Source organism: Lissotriton helveticus, chromosome 10, assembly GCF_964261635.1.
Source record: "Lissotriton helveticus chromosome 10, aLisHel1.1, whole genome shotgun sequence".
Classification (NCBI taxonomy): domain Eukaryota; kingdom Metazoa; phylum Chordata; class Amphibia; order Caudata; family Salamandridae; genus Lissotriton; species Lissotriton helveticus.
The window spans coordinates 1,117,025,739-1,117,044,223 of record NC_136071.1 but is presented as its reverse complement, the minus strand read 5'-3'; the positions used below and the strand labels follow the sequence as shown (position 1 = coordinate 1,117,044,223).

General features: G+C 47.6%; 2 protein-coding genes across 6 annotated transcripts in view; one reads left to right on the top strand and one right to left on the bottom strand.

Moving 5' to 3' along the window:
- Nucleotides 1-18,485, bottom strand: part of CAPN7 (calpain 7) — a 264,535-nt gene that overhangs the window by 122,943 nt on the left and 123,107 nt on the right. For 3 of the 4 annotated variants that reach the window (XM_078663888.1, XM_078663890.1, XM_078663889.1), the window contains one exon: nt 16,195-16,330. The exons of the other annotated variant lie outside the window; for it this stretch is intronic. In XM_078663888.1, coding sequence (XP_078520014.1) covers nt 16,195-16,330 — 136 coding nt within the window. The remainder of the gene's footprint in view (nt 1-16,194; nt 16,331-18,485) is intronic. 4 annotated transcript variants of the gene reach the window in all.
- LOC144784831 (uncharacterized) overlaps nt 1-18,485 on the top strand; it is a 54,861-nt gene that overhangs the window by 12,849 nt on the left and 23,527 nt on the right. The window lies entirely within an intron of this gene.

The window sequence follows — 18,485 nt, the reverse complement described above, 5'->3', positions numbered from 1 at the left end:
ATCTGAACCAATCAAACACTCACACCCAGTCAACAGATCTGGGTTTAATCCATCACCGTTCTTTAGCCCACTCTGCGACCCCAGTTCAGAAATGGCTTGGCAGGTCGGGCTGGACTGTTCCCATGAGGCACGGGGTCAAGGCCGATTTGCATATAGCCATGTCTGAACTGGGGTGGTGTGGAGTGCAGAAAAACGATGGATTTAGGCCCAGATCTCTATACTGGGGTGAATGTATGACATTGTTCTACATTCTGTCCATCAACTGTTGTTTTTGCATTTGTCACCCCGAGTGGGACGGGTATGCTCAGACGTGAGTCCCGTGCTCTCCACACCACTGGAGTCAAGCTGTCCTGGCTGATGATGGCTGATAGTCAGAAACCGGTCCTAGGATGGTTGATTCCGGTCCAGGGAAGACAAGGCTTGGCAGTTCGGGCTGGACTGTTCCCATGAGGCACAGGGTCAAGGCTGATTTGCATATAGCCATGTCTGAACTGGGGTGGTGTGGAGTGCAAAAAACGATGGATTTAGGCTTAGATCTCTGTACTGGGGTGAATGTATGACATTGTTCTACATTCTGTCCATCAAATGTTCCCTGAGCACTTCCTACCTTTCCCTCACGCTTGCGCTCACCGTATTCAAGCTGGGGCCACAGCAGCCGATTAGGCGCTGCATTGGCTAAACATCACTGCCATCTTGGGTGAGTTAGAGGGCGAGCAGACCAATTGCTCGGCCCTCCCACCCTCACCACTATAAAATGTTACCCCCTCCCCGGAAGCGCAGCGGGCGCGCCGCCTGTCCGAGCTTGTCCCGAGCCTAGGGCCACCCCCCTTGGCCCACATACATTCCGCCCTTTTACCCCAGTTATCCATTACGATGCTGTCTATCTGAAATCATTTAAAAACATTAGCACTCACTGCGGCCCTACAAATCTACAGGCTCTCAATTATGCTACGGTCACCTGTCCCTATTGTTCACTTCACATTATGGATCACCCCCACTTAACAGCCTCAGTTACTCCACCCCACAACAAATCTCTCAATACCATCAAATTAGCCCTTCTAAATGCTACATCACTTCCGAAACACAGGTACGAAATTGCCTATTTTATTGAAAGCTGGAACCTGGACATCTTGCTACTCACCGAAACCTGGGGGGACCAGGCGTCCGACCCTGATTTCACCTCAGCTACTCCGGAGGGATTCTCTAACATTAGACTTGACAGATCTCTTAAAAAAGGGGGGGGGTATAGCGATAATATATCGAGACACCTTCCTTCTACGTACAGAACCTTTAAAAATCAATACCTGTGAAGCCTTGAATTTCACTTTTGTTACACCCTACTCCAGTTCCTTTAGAGGCATTCTGCTCTATCGGCCCCCAGGTCCCCGCTCTACCTTTCTGTCCTTCCTGAGCCACCTTTTAGAGCCAGTACCTGGGGAAAACAACTTTACCATCTTAGGTGATTTTAATTTTCACCTAGAGATGAATGAGGACCCGACACTTACGCCCTCCTCACCGAAATGAACGCAGCAGGTCTTACCTAATTTGTTCACTCCCCCACGCACTTAGCAGGACATACGTTAGATGGAATTTTTTCCAATCTTAACTCTTGATCATAGAGAGTACCATGCCACTTACATGGACAGATCATTCCGCTGTCTGCTTCAATATTCTTCTTCTTACTTCATCCCCCACGAAACCCTGTAATCCCAACACTTTTAAATCATGGAAAAACATTAATATTCCCGAATTTAGAAATAAACTAGACCCCTTGAAAGAGTTTGACACCTCTGATCCGGCTGGAACCACAGCCAAGCTACAGAAAAGACTACAACGCATCCAGAACGCCTCCCCCCGACTCATCCTGGACATCCCTCGACGCAGCCACATCTCCGGCCACCTGAGGAACCTGCACTGGCTCCCCGTCAGCAAGAGGATCACGTTCAGGCTCCTCACCCACAAGTCTCTCCACGACCTGGGCCCCAAGTACCTCAACGACCGCCTGACCTTCCACACGCCCACCCACCAGCTACGGTCCGCTAGCCTCGCCCTCGCACCACGCATCCGAAGAGCCACCGCCGGAGGCAGATCCTTCTCATACCTGGCGCCCAAGACATGGAACTCCCTCCCCATCCACCTTCGGCTTACCCAGGACCACCACGCCTTCAGGAGACAACTCAAGACCTGGCTGTTCGAGCAGTAGCACCCCCCTTCCCCCAAGCGCCTTGAGACCCTTCCGGGTGAGTAGCGCGCTATACAAGTGTTATGATTGATTGATTGATTGATCCGGAAACCGCAGCCATCCACTATACCACATGCATCGAGATTGCAATTGACACTTCTGTTCCCATAAAAAAACGTTCTGCCAATAGACCTTCAAATTCTGCCCCATGGTTTACTGAGTCTCTTAGATTAGAAAAACAAAGCTGCAGACGACAAGAATGCAAGTGGCGTAATAATTATGACCCTCATGAAAAAAGCTGCTACAAAGAGAAGTTAAAGAACTACAAACAAATGATCATTACTCAGAAGAGTATTTTCTTTAACAATCAAATTGAATCATCCCAAGACTCAATTAAACAACTCTTTCAGGTCGTTTCCCACCTCTCTGGCCACAACAAACCCTCTACCACAGAAGCGTCTCCATCTATGTGCAATGCTCTTTCTACATATTTCCAAGAAAAGGTCTGTGATATTTACTCCAATTTTAATAAACTTACTAATGACACATATCAGTTTCACACTTTATCCGAACCCACACACCCAAATTTACCCAGTTTTTCCTTCGGTCACACCTCGCCTGAGCTAGTCCACAAACTTATGCTGACAACTAATTCTGGCTCACCTAACGATCCCTGTCCACCTTCAGTTCTTAAGCTGGTCCCCGACACTATCTCGACTATTCCTGAAGATATTTTTAATGCCATGATTACATCATGCACCTATCCCACCATATGGAAAAAGACAGTAATTAAGCCACTGCTCAAAAAACCACCTTAGATCCCTCCAAAGTCACTAGTTATAGACCCATAGCCTGTATTCCCTACCCATCTAAGATCATTGAAAAAATTATGAATAGTCAGCTATCTGAACACATAGACAACAACAGCTGTCTAGATGCCTCACAGTTTGGATTTAGGAGGGGACACGGTACGGAAACGGCATTAATAAAAGCCTCGGATAAGATAAGAATGATCCTCGATAAAGGAGGCGCCGGGGTGCTTATACTGCTTGACCTTTCCGCAGCTTTCGACACGGTCGATCATTCTATTCTTATCGACCGTGTCGAAAAAGCCGTTTCACTCCTCGCATCTTTCCTGACAGACAGAGAGCAATCGGTTTCCATGGGCGCTTTCTCCTCCGACTTCTTTTCACTACCTTGTGGAGTCCCTCAGGGATCCTCGCTAAGTCCAACACTTTTCAACATCTATGTGGTGGACTTAGCGAGGATCATCAAAGCTCATCGTCTAGCAGTAACATCTTACGCAGACGATACGCAGCTTGTTCTGGCTATTAACAACAACGGAATCGATGTCGCTACTAACTTCCAAAAGGGAATGCTTGCCATAAGCAGTTGGATGAACTCAAACTGTCTGAAGCTTAATTCGGGTAAAACCGAAGTCATGGTGTTTGGGAAACTCACTCCCGCATGGTCTCCCACCTGGTGGCCTCAAGACCTCGCCCCCCCACACAATCCGGTCACCAAGGTCAGAAACCTTGGCGTAATCTTTGATAATAAACTCTCATACACTCACCAAGCCAGTTCGATAGTTTCTGCTTCATTTTTTACATTGAGAATGATCAGAAAACTTCAACCTTACCTTCCCTCGAACACCATAAACACCTTGATCTTAACATTACTAATGTCCCGAGTTGACTACTGCAATGCCCTCATGCTCAATGCCCAAGAACAAGTAGTGAATAAGCTCCAGCTGGTTCAGAATGCGGCTGCCAGACTTGTCACAGGCACACCTAAATTCAAACCTATTTCCAACATTATTCGCAAACTTCACTGGCTACCAGTCAGACAACGAATTAAATTCAAAGCCCTGTGTACAGCCTTTAAAAGCATTCATGAAAAAGGTCCATCTTTTCTAAAGGATGCCCTCTGCCCTTACCGACCATCACGCATTCTCAGATCCGCTGGTGCCAACCTTCTGAAGGTAGTTAAAACTAAGAAGGCTACATGGGGAGATAGATCCTTTGCAGTGGCCATGGCTAAATTATGGAACACCTTGCCTTGTCACCTCAAGAGCATTCCTACACTAACATCATTCAGGAAACAGCTAAAGACATGGCTATTTAATCACTAGACTCACCTAAGGTTCTCAGACCTGAACTTTCCAGATCTTCTGTCTAGCGCCAGGACACCCTTGGGTAATCGTGCGCTCAACAAGTTGTATAAAATAAAATAAACTGTTGTTTTTGCATTCGTCACCCCGAGTGGGACGGGTATGCTCAGACGTGAGTCCCGTGCTCTCCACACCACTGGAGTCAAGCTATCCTGGCTGAGGACGGCTGATAGCTAGAAACCGGTCCTAGGATGCTTGATTCCGGTCCAGGGAAGACATGGCTTGGCAGTTCGGGCTGAACTGTTCCCATGAGGCACAGGGTCAAGGCTGATTTGCATATAGCCATGTCTGAACTGGGGTGGTGTGGAGTGCAAAACAACAATGGATTTAGGCCTAGATCTCTGTACTGGGGTGAATGTATGACATTGTTCTGCATTCTGTCCATCAATTGTTGTTTTTGCATTTGTCACCCTGAGTGGGACGGGTATGCTCAGACGTGAGTCCCGTACTCTCCACACCACTGGAGTCAAGCTGTCCTGGCTGATGATGGCTGATAGTCAGAAACCGGTCCTAGGATGCTGGATTCCGGTCGAGGGAAGACATGGCTTGGCAGTTCGGGCTGGACTGTTCCCATGAGGCACGGGGTCAAGGCTGATTTGCATATAGACATGTCTGAACTGGGGTGGTGTGGAGTGGAGTGCAAAAAACCATGGATTTAGGCCCAGATCTCTGTACTGGGGTGACTGTATGACATTGTTCTGCATTCTGTCCATCAACTGTTGTTTTTGCATTAGCCTTGAGTGTCCTCAATCTTGTGGTGTTTTGCAAAGCAAATTTATCCATGTTACCTTGCTGAGCTGTTTTACTACTTCATCTTCTTCCTTGTTATTTTTAAACCCACCTCATTTGAGCCATTTTGGCGGGGGAGTGAAGAGGGTGGAGCCTTTGAGCAATCCTCGCCCACAGAGCCTTGTTTATACTTATCTCATATATATCGGTTGGAGATCACCTCAGTACTACTAAGGGGGCGGAAAATCGATTTCTATTTCGTTAGTCCGAGTCACTTGAGGGGGGATGTTGCCCAGGGTTACCGGCCAACGTACTGCTCATTACCTATGTTTTGATTGTTTCTGAGTTGTTTTAGGGTCTTCCTCTGCCAGGTACACTCTTGCGAGGCAGGATACAATTTCCTGCCCGCCTCTGTCCCAGATCTCTGCCACTATCTGGGTCCTCCCGCATCCATATAGTCCAACAAGCCCATCTATTTCCCACAGCCTCTCCCGGCTAGAGATCCCGAAAGACATGTCTCTTTCACCGAGTGGCCTCAACAGCTTCCACCAGGCTCACCTCATTCCCTCGAGCTTCTGTGTAGATGCCACTGTGTTCTTTATTTTTTGCCTGGAAATGGCAGAGGATCTTCTTGCCCCGGAGTATTGCCTTATTTTAGGTGGGTTGCTGCCTTCCGCCCGCCTCACTCCCAAAGTGATGTTGCTTTCTTGCCTTGAATCACCCTGGCTCACCACCTCGTCACAACCCCACTGCTCTGATTTGCCCAACATGTGGTTCCCAGTGTCCTGGCTCCACCAAGTGTCTCCTGCTTTTCTAGCACTCAGTCCGGTCAGTAAGGCAAACATCAGGTGGTGGTCCCCACCCCTCCAAACAGATGCCCCCACATCCAGGTGCAGTATCTTCTTTTCTATCAGGCAGGGTGACAGTTATCTCCAGAAGGTTTTGGGATTGTAACCTGTTCTTTGGAGAGCACTACGGATGAGCCACCTTCTTATTTCAGCACTTAGCTACAATTCTACAGTTTTGACTACATCGCTGCAACACTTTCTGCAAAACATCTGGCACATGCTTTTGAATGACCAATTGGAAAATTCATACAAACCACAGTACAAAGGTGGGATCAGAGGTACCATCAATTGATAGTGCCGCAATTCAAAGAGGCCAGATCACCGTTCACCCAGCATTTATCCCAACAGAACTGCAGCGGATGACTCGGCTTCACTACAGAACATCAATGATCAATTAGTACTCACAAGGTGACTTAAATGAAGGATGAAAATAAACATGAATAAATGTTTCACTGCAGATATGAGTTAAGTAAAAGCCTGAGGCAATGGCAACAGGACACCTCATAGATTAATGAAACCAACCTTCACCCTACAAATAAATAAATAACTAGAAAAAGAGAAGATGAAAACCACATTTTGCACACAAAGAAAATGTTGTTTACCTTTGGTAACACTCTTTCTGGTGTAAATGCTATTTGACTGAAGATTCCTCACCTTAGAATATCCCCAGACAGGATGCAGAAACCATTTCACAGAACTGCCCCCATGCACCATTAGTTGGCTCTTCCTTACTCCACACTGAGTCAAAGCCACCACAGTTTCTTATCTTTACCCTCCCTGCACAATCAGACATGGAGAGTCAACAATCGCTGTTAACAGTGAGCCAAATACTAACTTGAGACCATTTTAGAAGTCAAAAAGAGGCCACTACACAAAAAGGAGAGGTGGAAGGACAGTCAGGAATTGGCAGTTAGGTAGTGTATCCACCAGGAGGAGCATTATCAAAAGTACATAAATTGTTCAGCTGGTGGATACTTCTGACTGCAAATGCCTCACCTTTTAATAGATCCCAAAGTAGTACCTCCCTGAGATGGAGTCTGTGGAGGGGCTCAGATGTTGGGCGGTTGCACTGAAAGTGCCAAGTACACTCATGTGACGAGCTGATGAAATCGCAACAAGGAAAACAGTTTTCCACCACTCCAAGAAGCAAATCAAACGCTGTCAAGTTGGAAACCTGGGACAGCAACAGGCAGACCTCCTGTAACAGAATTGTCAGGCGATTATCCAAAATTCCGTCTGGTGTGGAAGGGATAGTGGGCTGAGAGGAGAGAAAAATAGAACATAGCCATTTTTAACAACTTGGAAGTCCTATCTGTCAGCTTAGATGAATTGCCATCCTTGAGGGAAATGCCGATTACTGCCCCTCAATTGGTGGGCATGTGCCACTAAGGGGAAAATAAAGCAGCTTGATGGCTGATGTAACAGGGGACGAGGAATCGGAAAAGTAATGCCCCTGATGGCCTGTACACTGCCTGCCAGACCCAAGTCCCCGACCTTTAAAGGACAGAGGTATCTGCAGTATCATTGGCTGGAAAGGTTTCTTTGTCTATGAGCCAACCATCTGGAATGGCCTTTAAACCTTCGGAACTGGGACAAGAAGTTCTTGTCAAGAGCCCAAAGGGGAATACTATTGCTCAGCTATTCTGAAAGTATTTCAACTAAAGTCTACCTTCTCTCCGTAAAAGCTAAACTCATTGAAAGGCATATCCATTTCAGAGGCCTATACATCTCCAGACAACCTTGTGCATCGCATCCAAGCATGTCCACAATGGACTACATTGGTACAGTCTGCTCTCACTGGGGAATCCGTGATATCCAGGCGTACGTGGATAACATATTTGGCTGCATCCGGTCGATCATGTTTCACCTGGACCAAAGAAGACCTAAGATCTTACGGGACCACCAGCAAGATCTCACTGAGCATGTCCCAAGGGGTAAGTGTATAGCAGACCAATGGACAAGTTAATTAACGTACTGCAGTCTACACTGGTAGAAGAAAACAAATTTGCCAAAAGCATCGATTCTCTTGCACTCCCTGTCTGAAAGAGTGATGGGAAATGGTTTGGGATTCACTTTACTGGTAGAGGCCTGAATAGTAAGGCTTTTTAGGGTGGAGGTCTTGGTGAGAAACTCCGGGTTGCCAGACACCTGTCTGGGACGTCTGGCGCCCACTATATTCACAGGCGGGCATGAACAAGGCTTTTACAAAGTAGCTATCTAAGTCTCTGTGTGAGAGCATCATTAAAAGGAAGCAGGAGCTCGGAAATCGCTGGCCCAGGCTGCAGAAGCTCCAGCAGAACAGTAATTTATGTATCGTGGAGGGTAATGTAATTCCAGAGTCTCAGCTGCCCCCCAAACCACCAGTGAAAACAAGGCCACTTCTGTTGGTGGCCCACGTGGTTTATCAGGCTCTGTCTTAGGAGAGGTACCAAGCTCACTGGCATTCTGGAAATCAATTTGTCTAAGGCTTCACCACTATAATAGGGGGAGCAAGCCTACCCCATCACCAACATCTTCGGTGTCCTCTACTCTGGAAATGGATCAGACTAAAAATCAAAGAGATAATGGGGCCCTTGCTTGGAGTTGCAACATGGCAGAGACACCGGGTTAGTGAGGTTGCATGACAGCTGGTTTTGCTTTTGTAATTTCGTAGCACATCATCGGTTAGACTCAAGCCAGAGCCGGTTAAGGGTCCATCACTGGCACCAGATCAACCTTCGGCAATGGTGGCAGGAATCAGTGTGGATCTTGTGGCCAAAGTAGAAGCCTGTTTTGCTGTTGGTACAGGCCGGGTAACAGATCTGAAGCGGACAGACAGAAATGAGGAAGACCCCGACTGGAGACCCATGCAATTCGGTGGTACTCGAAGGCATGCTTAACTGTGCCAGAAGCACTGACAATTTGCAGCATGGACTATTTGAAAGCCACAATTTGCTGCTTGGTCGACAACAGCTGCAAAATTCAGGACATAGTTTGACCATCTGAGCAGTGCTTTAAGTGGGCTGGGTCTCACCGGTGCTGAGCACTGGCAGTTTTTTTAACCCCTTTGACGCGGGGCTAATTCCCTCGCGGGGCAGGGGCGCATGCAGCACCGCGGTGCTCGTGACAAGCTCAGCTAGTCATGCAGCACAGTGGCGCTGTGCTCATGATGAGGTGAGCTCGTCACGACTCCGCCCACTTAATGCAACGCCGCGCACAGGAGGGGAATTATCCACGCGTGGGCGTTCCGCTGCAGTTATGACTAGCGCAGCTCGTCATGAGCACAGCTCCACTGTGCCTCATGACGAGCTGAGCTCGTCATGAGCGCCGAAGGTGTTAAGGGGTCCTCGAAACGGGTCTCTATCTGGCTCTCTCTTGTGCCCTGGCACAGGCAGTCCGTTATTTTTTGGACTGCAGGGGCTGCAGGGGCAGCAGGCACATCGATGTGCGTGTGCTCACACTGCTCACTTCTCACTAGTGGAGAAGTTACGGCATGACGTCATGCCAGGTGAGCGTTGTAGAGGAAGGGAAATCTTTTCACGAGAGACATTTTCTCTCTGGATTTCTCTTCTCTTTGAAACTCAGGAGCAGCAACATCGTTGCGGTGTCACCAGGGCTTGAAGAAGAAGCTTTTTCAATATTATATACAAGCCATGGTTGCTGTTTATTTATCTTATGCAACTAACGACCATTGACAAAGCCAATAGTCCTGACTTGTTGTAGGTATGATGTAACTTGTTGTATCATATATCTGGGTGCAATGACAGAAACCGCAAAATACAACAGTCTGGCGGCACACTATGCTAAACACAGGTTTTTTAGCTTACGTGTTTTAAGCCACGCCCTTAATTACATTGGTCACGCCCTTAATGAGACCCCCCCAGTTCTTTCATCCCACTTAAAGCCCTGCATTTGAGCAATCTGTTTTGTGGCCGAATACTTTGAAGGGGTTGAAACGTGCATTTGCACATTGTGTTTTGAGTCCTGGGTGGGAATGGGGTGGAGTCTTGTTTCCCCAAATGCTTGAACTTGGACTTATTGGAGGACTTCGGGCTGAAGTTCACGGGAGCAGCCTTGCGATTGGGCTCGAGCCCAGGCCGCCGACTTGGAGCGCGTGCAGGACTTACTCGTCTAGACTGAGGCCACAATTTCTTTGTGTGTTAGGCGACATACAACTTTGCCTTCTAGTCTTGCATTACTTTTGGATGCAGGAGGCGGCACTGGTCAAAGGATTTAAGAGTTTTCTCCGATATTCAGACCCAAAGACACACCTCGTGTGGATTCGTGACAGGCATATGCTTCATGCAATCATGGCACGGCTTGAAACCTGTAGATTGCTATAGGAATATCGTTCCCTGGTACAATGATAAAATTGTGAGGAGTCTTCGAAAAATCAACAAGGACGGGAGTAGAGCTCCAGGTCTACGTTGGAAGGCACTGAGGGAAAGGAACTTATTTCGGCAAGAAGCTTATTTGCATCTCTACTCTGTCACTTCTGGGGCGGAATGGAGTCCACATGAAGCTCAACGAGGCCACCTAGCGGTGCACTAGAGCACTGCTGAGAAAAAGTTTTCTGAGCCAGTCTGACGACTGGGGGGATTTTCTACGGTGAGTCAGCAGTTAGAAGTATCAATAAGAAGCAGCTATTTTCCAAAGGTTTCGAAAATAGTAAACCGAGTTCTTCTAAAAAGGTGTTTAAGAACCTGAGCATTCTAGAAAGACGTGCAGCAAATAAATGCTCAAACAAAGGTCTTGTTAAAAAGTAATAATAGACTACAAAAAAGTTTGCTAGGGAATTGATAAAATCAGGCAGATCATTAGCAAGAATTACAAATTTTGCTCACACTTCTTTTAATAAATGGCACTGAAGTGGCACTAAAACACTCACTAAAGCAATCTTGGGTCACAACACTTATGAAAAACCCAACTCTTAACCCCAACTTTTAATTTGAAATATTCACCTCAAACGTTTCCCAAGTATAACAGAATTACATTTTGTTATAGAAAGCACACGTATGATGCATCAGTCAAGGTGTCTCCAAAGCTTATTATGATCCTAGATCCATCAGTACCATTCGACATACTAAATCGCCTTCTCTTTCATTGTAGGCTTATGGAGGTGGTAAGGGTGTCCAACGGGACTATGGAAGGCTCCAGCTAATTTTAGTGTAATAAAACATGCAGAGTACAAGGTGGCACATTTTTACCTAAGCCATTTACTGTTACCTGAGGCATAATTCAAGACTCACGTCTTAACCATTCCCCATTTAATATATAGATACAACCCGGTCACCAAACAATTCTACAGCCATGCCAAGGACAGTCGGGTAATGTTCAAGCTCACAAAGTCGCAGAGACCCAAAAGTCGATGAACAACAACAAATTGAACCTTCATCATAATAAAAATGAGCTGCTGGTAATTGACAATAGTTTCAAACAAAATAAATGTATAAAGAAACAAAACCCTATTAGGATCCCAAATGCCAATCACAGATACAGTTAGATTGCTTGCTGTGATGCTTGATGCCACAACCTTGCCACCTTTCACCGTAAGATCATAGGTATCTGCGGCAGCTTCACAGTCCAGGACCCACCCGCAACCACCACACCCAAATGTTCCAGAACCCAGCAGACCCTGCTCAACTGGACCTTCCCTCCGCGCGGACGACACCCTAAAGATCATGAAAAACATCCACTCTGGAGCCCCCTTGGACCCATGCCCCCACCACATCTTAACTGAGCCAGTACCACCATTGTCCCCGAACTGTGCTGCACCATCAATTGCAACATCGGGTCTGCCGCCTTCTCTGAAGACTAGGAACACGCAGAAATCAACCCCCTGCTGAAGAAACCCTGTGCTGACCTGTCAGACCTCAAGAATTCCAGACCCATCTCTCTGCTCCCCTTCCCAGCCAAAGTCATCGAGAAGGCCATCAACACCCAACTCACCAAATTCATGGAAAAACACCACACTCTGGACCCCTCCAAATTAGGCTTCAGAAGCAACCACAGCCCCGAGACTGCACTCCTCGCTACAAAGGACGACATCCACACTCTCCATGACTGAGGCGAAACTACAGCATTCATCCCCCTGGACCTCTCTGCCACCTTCGACACCATCTCCCACCACATCCTTTGCAGAAGACTTCATGACATCGGCATCCATGGCAAAGCTTTAGAGTGGATCCACTCCTTCCTCACTAGCCGAACCCAGAGTCAAGCTTCCACCGTTCTCCTCAGATCTATAGAGATCAGCTGCGGTGTTTCCCAGAGCTCCTGACTGAGCCCCATCCTCTTCAACATCTACATTGTTCCGCTTGCATGAACCACAGACTTAACATAGTCTCCTATGTCACTGACACCTAGCTGATTCTCTCTCTCACCGACGAACCTAAAGCCACTAAGACCAACTTTCACAACAGGATGAAGGGAGTAGCCACCTGGATGAAAGAGAGCTGGCTTAAAAGCAACTCCAACAACACCGAAGTCCACATCCTGGGCACCGCCACTCCGCCTTGGACGACTCCTGGTGGCCTGCAGCGCTCGAAATCCCCCCACACCCACCAACCACACACATAACCTCGGCATCATCCTCAACTCCTCTCTCTTGATGAACTGCCAAATCAATGCGGTCTCATCCTCCTGCTTCCACACGCTCCGCATTGGAAGACCTTCAAGTGGATCCTCATCAAATGCAGGAGAACGGGCACCCAGGAGCTTGTCATCAGCAAGCTCGACTATGGCAACGCACTCTACGCCAGAGCAACCCAAACACTCCAAAGAAACTGCAGCGCTTCCAGATCGCATCCACCAGACTTATCCTGGACGTCATTCCCTACTGCAGACGCATCTCCAGTAACCCAAGAGACCTTCACTGGCTCCTGAATAACAAAGTAATCACCTTCAAGCTCCTCAAGCAAGCCTACAAAGCCCTCCACAACACCTGACCTGCATACCTCAACCACCGCCTCTTCTACACACTCACCAGACTTCTCTGCTCCGCCCAACTGGCACAGGCCACCGTCCAACGGATCCGCAAGACCTTGGCTTTAGGAAGATCCTTCTATCTCGAAGCGAAGACCTGGAACTTCCTGCCTCTGCATTTCAGTCAATCAGCATCACTGCCTCCATTCAGGAAGGACTGCAGAACCTCCACCCTGCCGTGTCTTTAGACCCTAACGGGCGACTAGTCACACTTTACAAAAACCCTGATTGATTGCCAGTTCAATCAATGCCAACGGAAGCTCACAACTCCACTGACACCTCTGAGAGCGAGAACAAGCTGGTGTGCTGCATTTGGTCATATCGAAGTACTGACTACAGGACCATTAAAGCAAACATTGGATTGAAAACTGATTCCTGCAATGCGCTGCTGGAGCCACTGAAAAGAAATCCATGGACAGCATGTACTGGACCAAACACCACTAGAGTAGTAGCATTTACAGGAAGCTGGGAAGTGGTTCTGAAATGGTTCACATCTCGGACAGGGTCTGTTTAAAAAAACTAAGATCCTGCCAGACATCCAACTTCAGAAAACTACCAGGTAATCGGAAAAGTAGTTTCAAGTTATACATGATCCGACCTTTTGGGTCAAGTGGAAGTAACCTTCTAAAGACATTCTGAACTCAAAGGGAGTAAGGAGGAAAACACTTTACTCTGCTGTGAGGTTGCATAGAGAGGGTCCGTGCTTTGTAAGTTCACACAAAGAATGATTGCAGAAGCCACTTCATCAAGTAAAATTGCAAACCGCATTCTGAGGAACTAGTGCAGGTAGGGCACGCCTATCCTAACTTTATTTTTATAGCATGAACGCATTTGCAATGCAATAGGTCTCGCATTTGCGAAAGTTTAAGCTATTGGCATTGTAAATTTATTTATTTATTTATGGTTTTTGTATAGCGCGTAGTCACCCTTGAGTATCCCAGCGCTGAAACCTCGAACTCCTAATGGGGGCACAGGAAAAAGGAAGAAAAAAGATTCAAAGAGAATCAGGGAAAAAGGAGGGTTTTGAGGGACTTCCTGAATCGAAGGAGGTTTGGCTCAGCTCTAAGATTTAGGGGGAGAGCGTTCCATTTTCTGGCTGTGTTCACCGAAAATCTACGGCCGCCTATGCGGGTCTTCTTCACCCTGGGGACGACAATAAGGTTTCCTTGTTCGGACCGAAGCGCTCTCGAGGGTCTGTATGGGGTGATCCAGGCGCTCAGAATGGGGGGACCTGTATTGTTCATGATCTTGTGTGCCAGACAGAGGGCCTTGAAAGCGACTCTTTCCCTTACGGGGAGCCAATGAAGTTTTTTCAAGGCAGGTTTGGCCGAAGTTCTTGCTGGGGTCTTTGTCAGCAGGCGGGCTGCGGCGTTTTGAGTTTTTTGTAGTGTTTGCAGGGTGGCTTCCGGCGCCCCGAGGTAGATTGCGTTACTGTAATCCAGCCTTGCTAGCACTAAGCCTTGAATAAGTAGCAGCCGGGACTGGAATGGAAGTAGGGGGAGTACTTTCCTGCATGATCTCAGGAGCCCATAGCAGATGCCGGCTGTTTTCCTGGCCTGTGTCCGGAAAGTAAGATCTGTCTCTAGCCACACTCCCAGACTCTTGACCTCTGTCTTAGGGGAGGGGGGGTCACCCATACAGGCAGGCCAGATGTTCGGAGGGAGACTCGGAGTTTTGTGTCCGAGAAGCAAGATCTCTGTCTTTGACCCGTTCAGTTTTAGGTCGGAGTCGCCCATCCATTGATGAACCGTGGACAGGCAGTCTTGCAGGTTGGAAGGCTGCAGCTTGGGGTGGGAGAGGGTCACCACCAATTGAGTGTCGTCAGCGTAGCTGACGATCGTGACTCCAAAAGGGGCGACCAGCTCCTCCAGGGGGGCCATATATACGTTAAAAAGCGTGGGGCTTAATGAGGAGCCCTGGGGCACTCCACATCGGAGGGGAATTGAGGGGGATCGGCTTTCTCCTTCCCAGACTTGGAAAGAACGTCGGGAGAGAAAGGATGTAAGCCATCTCAGCGCACTGTCTTGTATGCCAGTGCTCTCTAGGCGCTGGACTAGGACCTGATGGCTGACAGTGTCGAATGCTGCGCTGAGGTCCAGGAGGACCACTGCCACTGATCCTCCTGTATCCATGATTTCCCTCGCTTTTTCTACGGCCGCCAGGAGGGCGGTATCTGTGCCCTGGCCTGGTCTAAAACCTGTTTGAGAGTTCTTTAGGCAGTGGTTTGATTCCAGGAAGTGGGACAATTTTTTGTTTGCGAGCTTCTCCGCGACCTTACCTATCCAGGGGAGGAGCGAGATGGGCCGGTAATTAGATAGGTCTGTAGGGTCTAGTGACGGTTTCTTCAGCAGACCTTTAACAACGGCCTCCTTCCAACTTTGTGGGACTATTCCTTGGGAAAAGGAGGTGTTGATGAGGGCCGTGAGTCTGGCTGTGATGGTTCGTGCTATGTCTTTCGTGAAACGTACGGGAACTGAGTCACTGGGGGCTCCGCTTTTCGTGGCTGCTAGAATGGTTGCCACATCTTCTTCTGAAACTGGTCCGAATGCGGTTAGACGAGGGGATACCGGGTTGTCCATGGGGTTTCCAGATGTAGGAGTGCGGTCCTTAGCGACTCCCGGGGTGGTCTGATTAGTAGCAGGTAGAGAGGAAAGGATTTTCTTGATTTTGCTATCAAAGAAATTGGCCAGGTTGACACATTTCTCCTCGGCTGCTTTGGGGTCCAGGGGTGTCTGCGGAGGGGGTGGGACATGGAGAAGCTCCTTAAGTATGGAGAAAGTCTCTTTTGCTGAGCACGAGGAATTTTGTATTCTTACCTCAAAGAAGGAGCTTTTAGCGCTGAGGAGGGCTTGTTTATACGCCTTCATGGCAGATTGATAGGCGTTTTTGTCCGTTGCTGTTTTATTTTTTCTCCATGTTCGTTCCGTCTTTTTGCACTCTTTTCTAAGAATGTTCAGGGCTGGGGTGTACCAGGGAGCGTGATTGATCCTCTTTACATGTTTAAGTGAGCATGTTAATGGAATAAGGCTATCTAGGGGGTTGACAATCCCTTTTATGTATCCGTCTTAAAACAGATTGTTTAAAATTGTAGCTTAGTATTTTTGAGGCTTGACGTGTATAAAAAGTTATTATAGGATTTTTAACTGTGCGTTTTATGTTTTGGGCCCGTCCTAAACAATACAATAACAGGGTCCTGTGTGAAGTAAAGTTATTCACGACATAATATTCACAGGTTTTACAATAGAAACTATCATGATAAGAAGTACTGCAAACATAGACCTCAAAAAGACAGGTCAGCCTACCTTGTCTGTGATGTGTCGGCTGAGAAGGACCCAGACTGCAGCGCCACCTTGTGGGCACTTGACCTCCAGTCTGTACTGGGGATTGTTAGCCAGGCTGTAAGCATCTTTCACTGGGCCTTGCTTTGCGTCCCACGTGCTAGAAACAGGTAAACGTTTATTATTATTTTTTTTAAATGATTAGCGTCGAGTGCTTTAAACTAATTAAAATACCATACAGTATTAATTATAGTACAGATCAGAAATACACTCATGTTACTACACATACACAATTCTAGGAAGCCGATATGATGTCCGAACAACTCTCCCAGCGCTACTTAATTATCCAGAGCTAACAAGCCGGCATGAAAGGAATAGTAAATAGGGGCACAACTCAAGTAGAACAGCATGATCTCTTGAAACAAAAATGGAAATAACAACGAATAGTGAAATACTGGTTGGCAGCAGAAGAGGGTGCAGGGGTTTGATGTATTTACACCTGTTCGCAAACCAGCAGGGCTAATTCTATGTGAGGACAGGAGGCTCCGATTAAGCTTTCTCATTTTTTTTTTAGAAATGCTCAGCAGCCAATCACAAAACAGTAAAGAAAAAAACAACTACATTTCCCATGAATACTCTGGATAACCATAGAGTATACACACTATATAAGGAACCATAGAGAATAACACATCCTCTTTCATTGCTGCTCAGCAGCCAGTTAAGTGCATTTACTGTTTTTCTCTACTTGTTTTAACATTGTGTTTATAATTGCTTGGTTTTGCATTTCAGCGCGCTTTGTTGCCGCTTGGTTACCGCTGTGTTTGCGCTGTGCTTGCGCTTCGTTTCCTGCAGCGTGTGCTAGTTTTCTGTGCTTATTTCCCTCCTTGTGCGCATTATTTCTTGCCTTTATTGTGGGTTTTGGAGCGCGTGTTCGCCTCCTTGGTGCAGGCGCTCCGCGCCCGCATTCTTTTCAGTGAAGCGGAAGTTACCGGGGCAGAGGAGTTTCTTCCTTCTTCAGCTGTCAGGCGGCTGCTCCGCGCATGCGTGCCAGGCATTATCTGGAGTCTGACGACATTTCAACACCGGAGACGATTTCTGACGCGGCGACCTCGCCCCCAAAGTCCCACAGCCTGCAGCTAGCCCCATTTTACGCCCATAATTGAATTCTATGCTTTTGGACTGTATAATTCTCATAGGCTTTGCCTAGAGTGGCTGAATTGAGCAAGCCCTCCCTCCACACTTAATTTTAATTGTCTGTCAGGCTCTGCCTGTGCTTGTTTTGGCTTGCTTTGGGGTTAGTCACTCCCCCTGCATTGCGCCTCTGGCCTTTCTGACTGAGTCTCCTCTGTGGGCATTATTGTCGCCACCTGTTGCGATTATGGCTCACTATTATTATGATGAGGAAGACTATTCTTACGAGGATGATGCCTCTGGCTCTATGGAACAAGATTTAGTTGAGGCTTTGGATCAGGGAGTGCAGCAGTCTGTCAACAAGGCTCTGGTTCGAGCTATAACTCCCTTGAAACGTCATTTGTCCAAATATGCCCAACAACAGGGCTGGTTGCCTTCTTCACGGAGTTTCTCTAAGTCCCCATCTAATCCTCATAGTTTGGATTTTAGGAAATTGGCTAAGACCGTATCTGCTGGTCACGTTCCTGCTAAGTCTTCTGGGGGTGCTTCCACGTCCCAGGTTCCGTTTACTGATACGGATGATACCCATTCCTCTTCCTCCTCCGACCATGATGACCCCCCCCCTTTAAAGAAGGCTCGTAAGGCGCATTTAGTTGATGCCCCCACCCATCCTTCCCTTCTCAATTTTGAACCCTCTGATATTGTTCACCCGCATTCATCTTCCTGGCTCCCATCCCCGGCTGTGGCAGAATATATGTTTAGGCGCATAGTCGCCAGCCCTTTGAGAAAGATGTTAGGGCTCGCCTCCGGTCAGAGTGCCCTCGTCCTGATTTGACCGACAATTTGGCTGATACACCAGAGGTTGACCCTATGATGGTCACTTATCTTAAAAAATATGCCAAAGACCCTAAGAAGGGTATTGACCGGGCATGGCGTTCTTGCCAAGACAAGATGCTTGATTTATTGGGCCCTCTCACTAAAATTTTGGACCTGGGTTTACAGGCCAAAGCGTCTTCGGCTCTTGTCGATCCTGATGAATTAATCGAATGGTCCCAACGCGCAATTTGTCAATTAGGGAATGCTAATTGCGCAATCTACTGTGAGCGTCGCCGATCCATCCTCCTGAAGTTGGATCCGAAATTGGCGGAGCTCTCTTCCGCTGAGTCCGATCCCTTAGCTCAAGG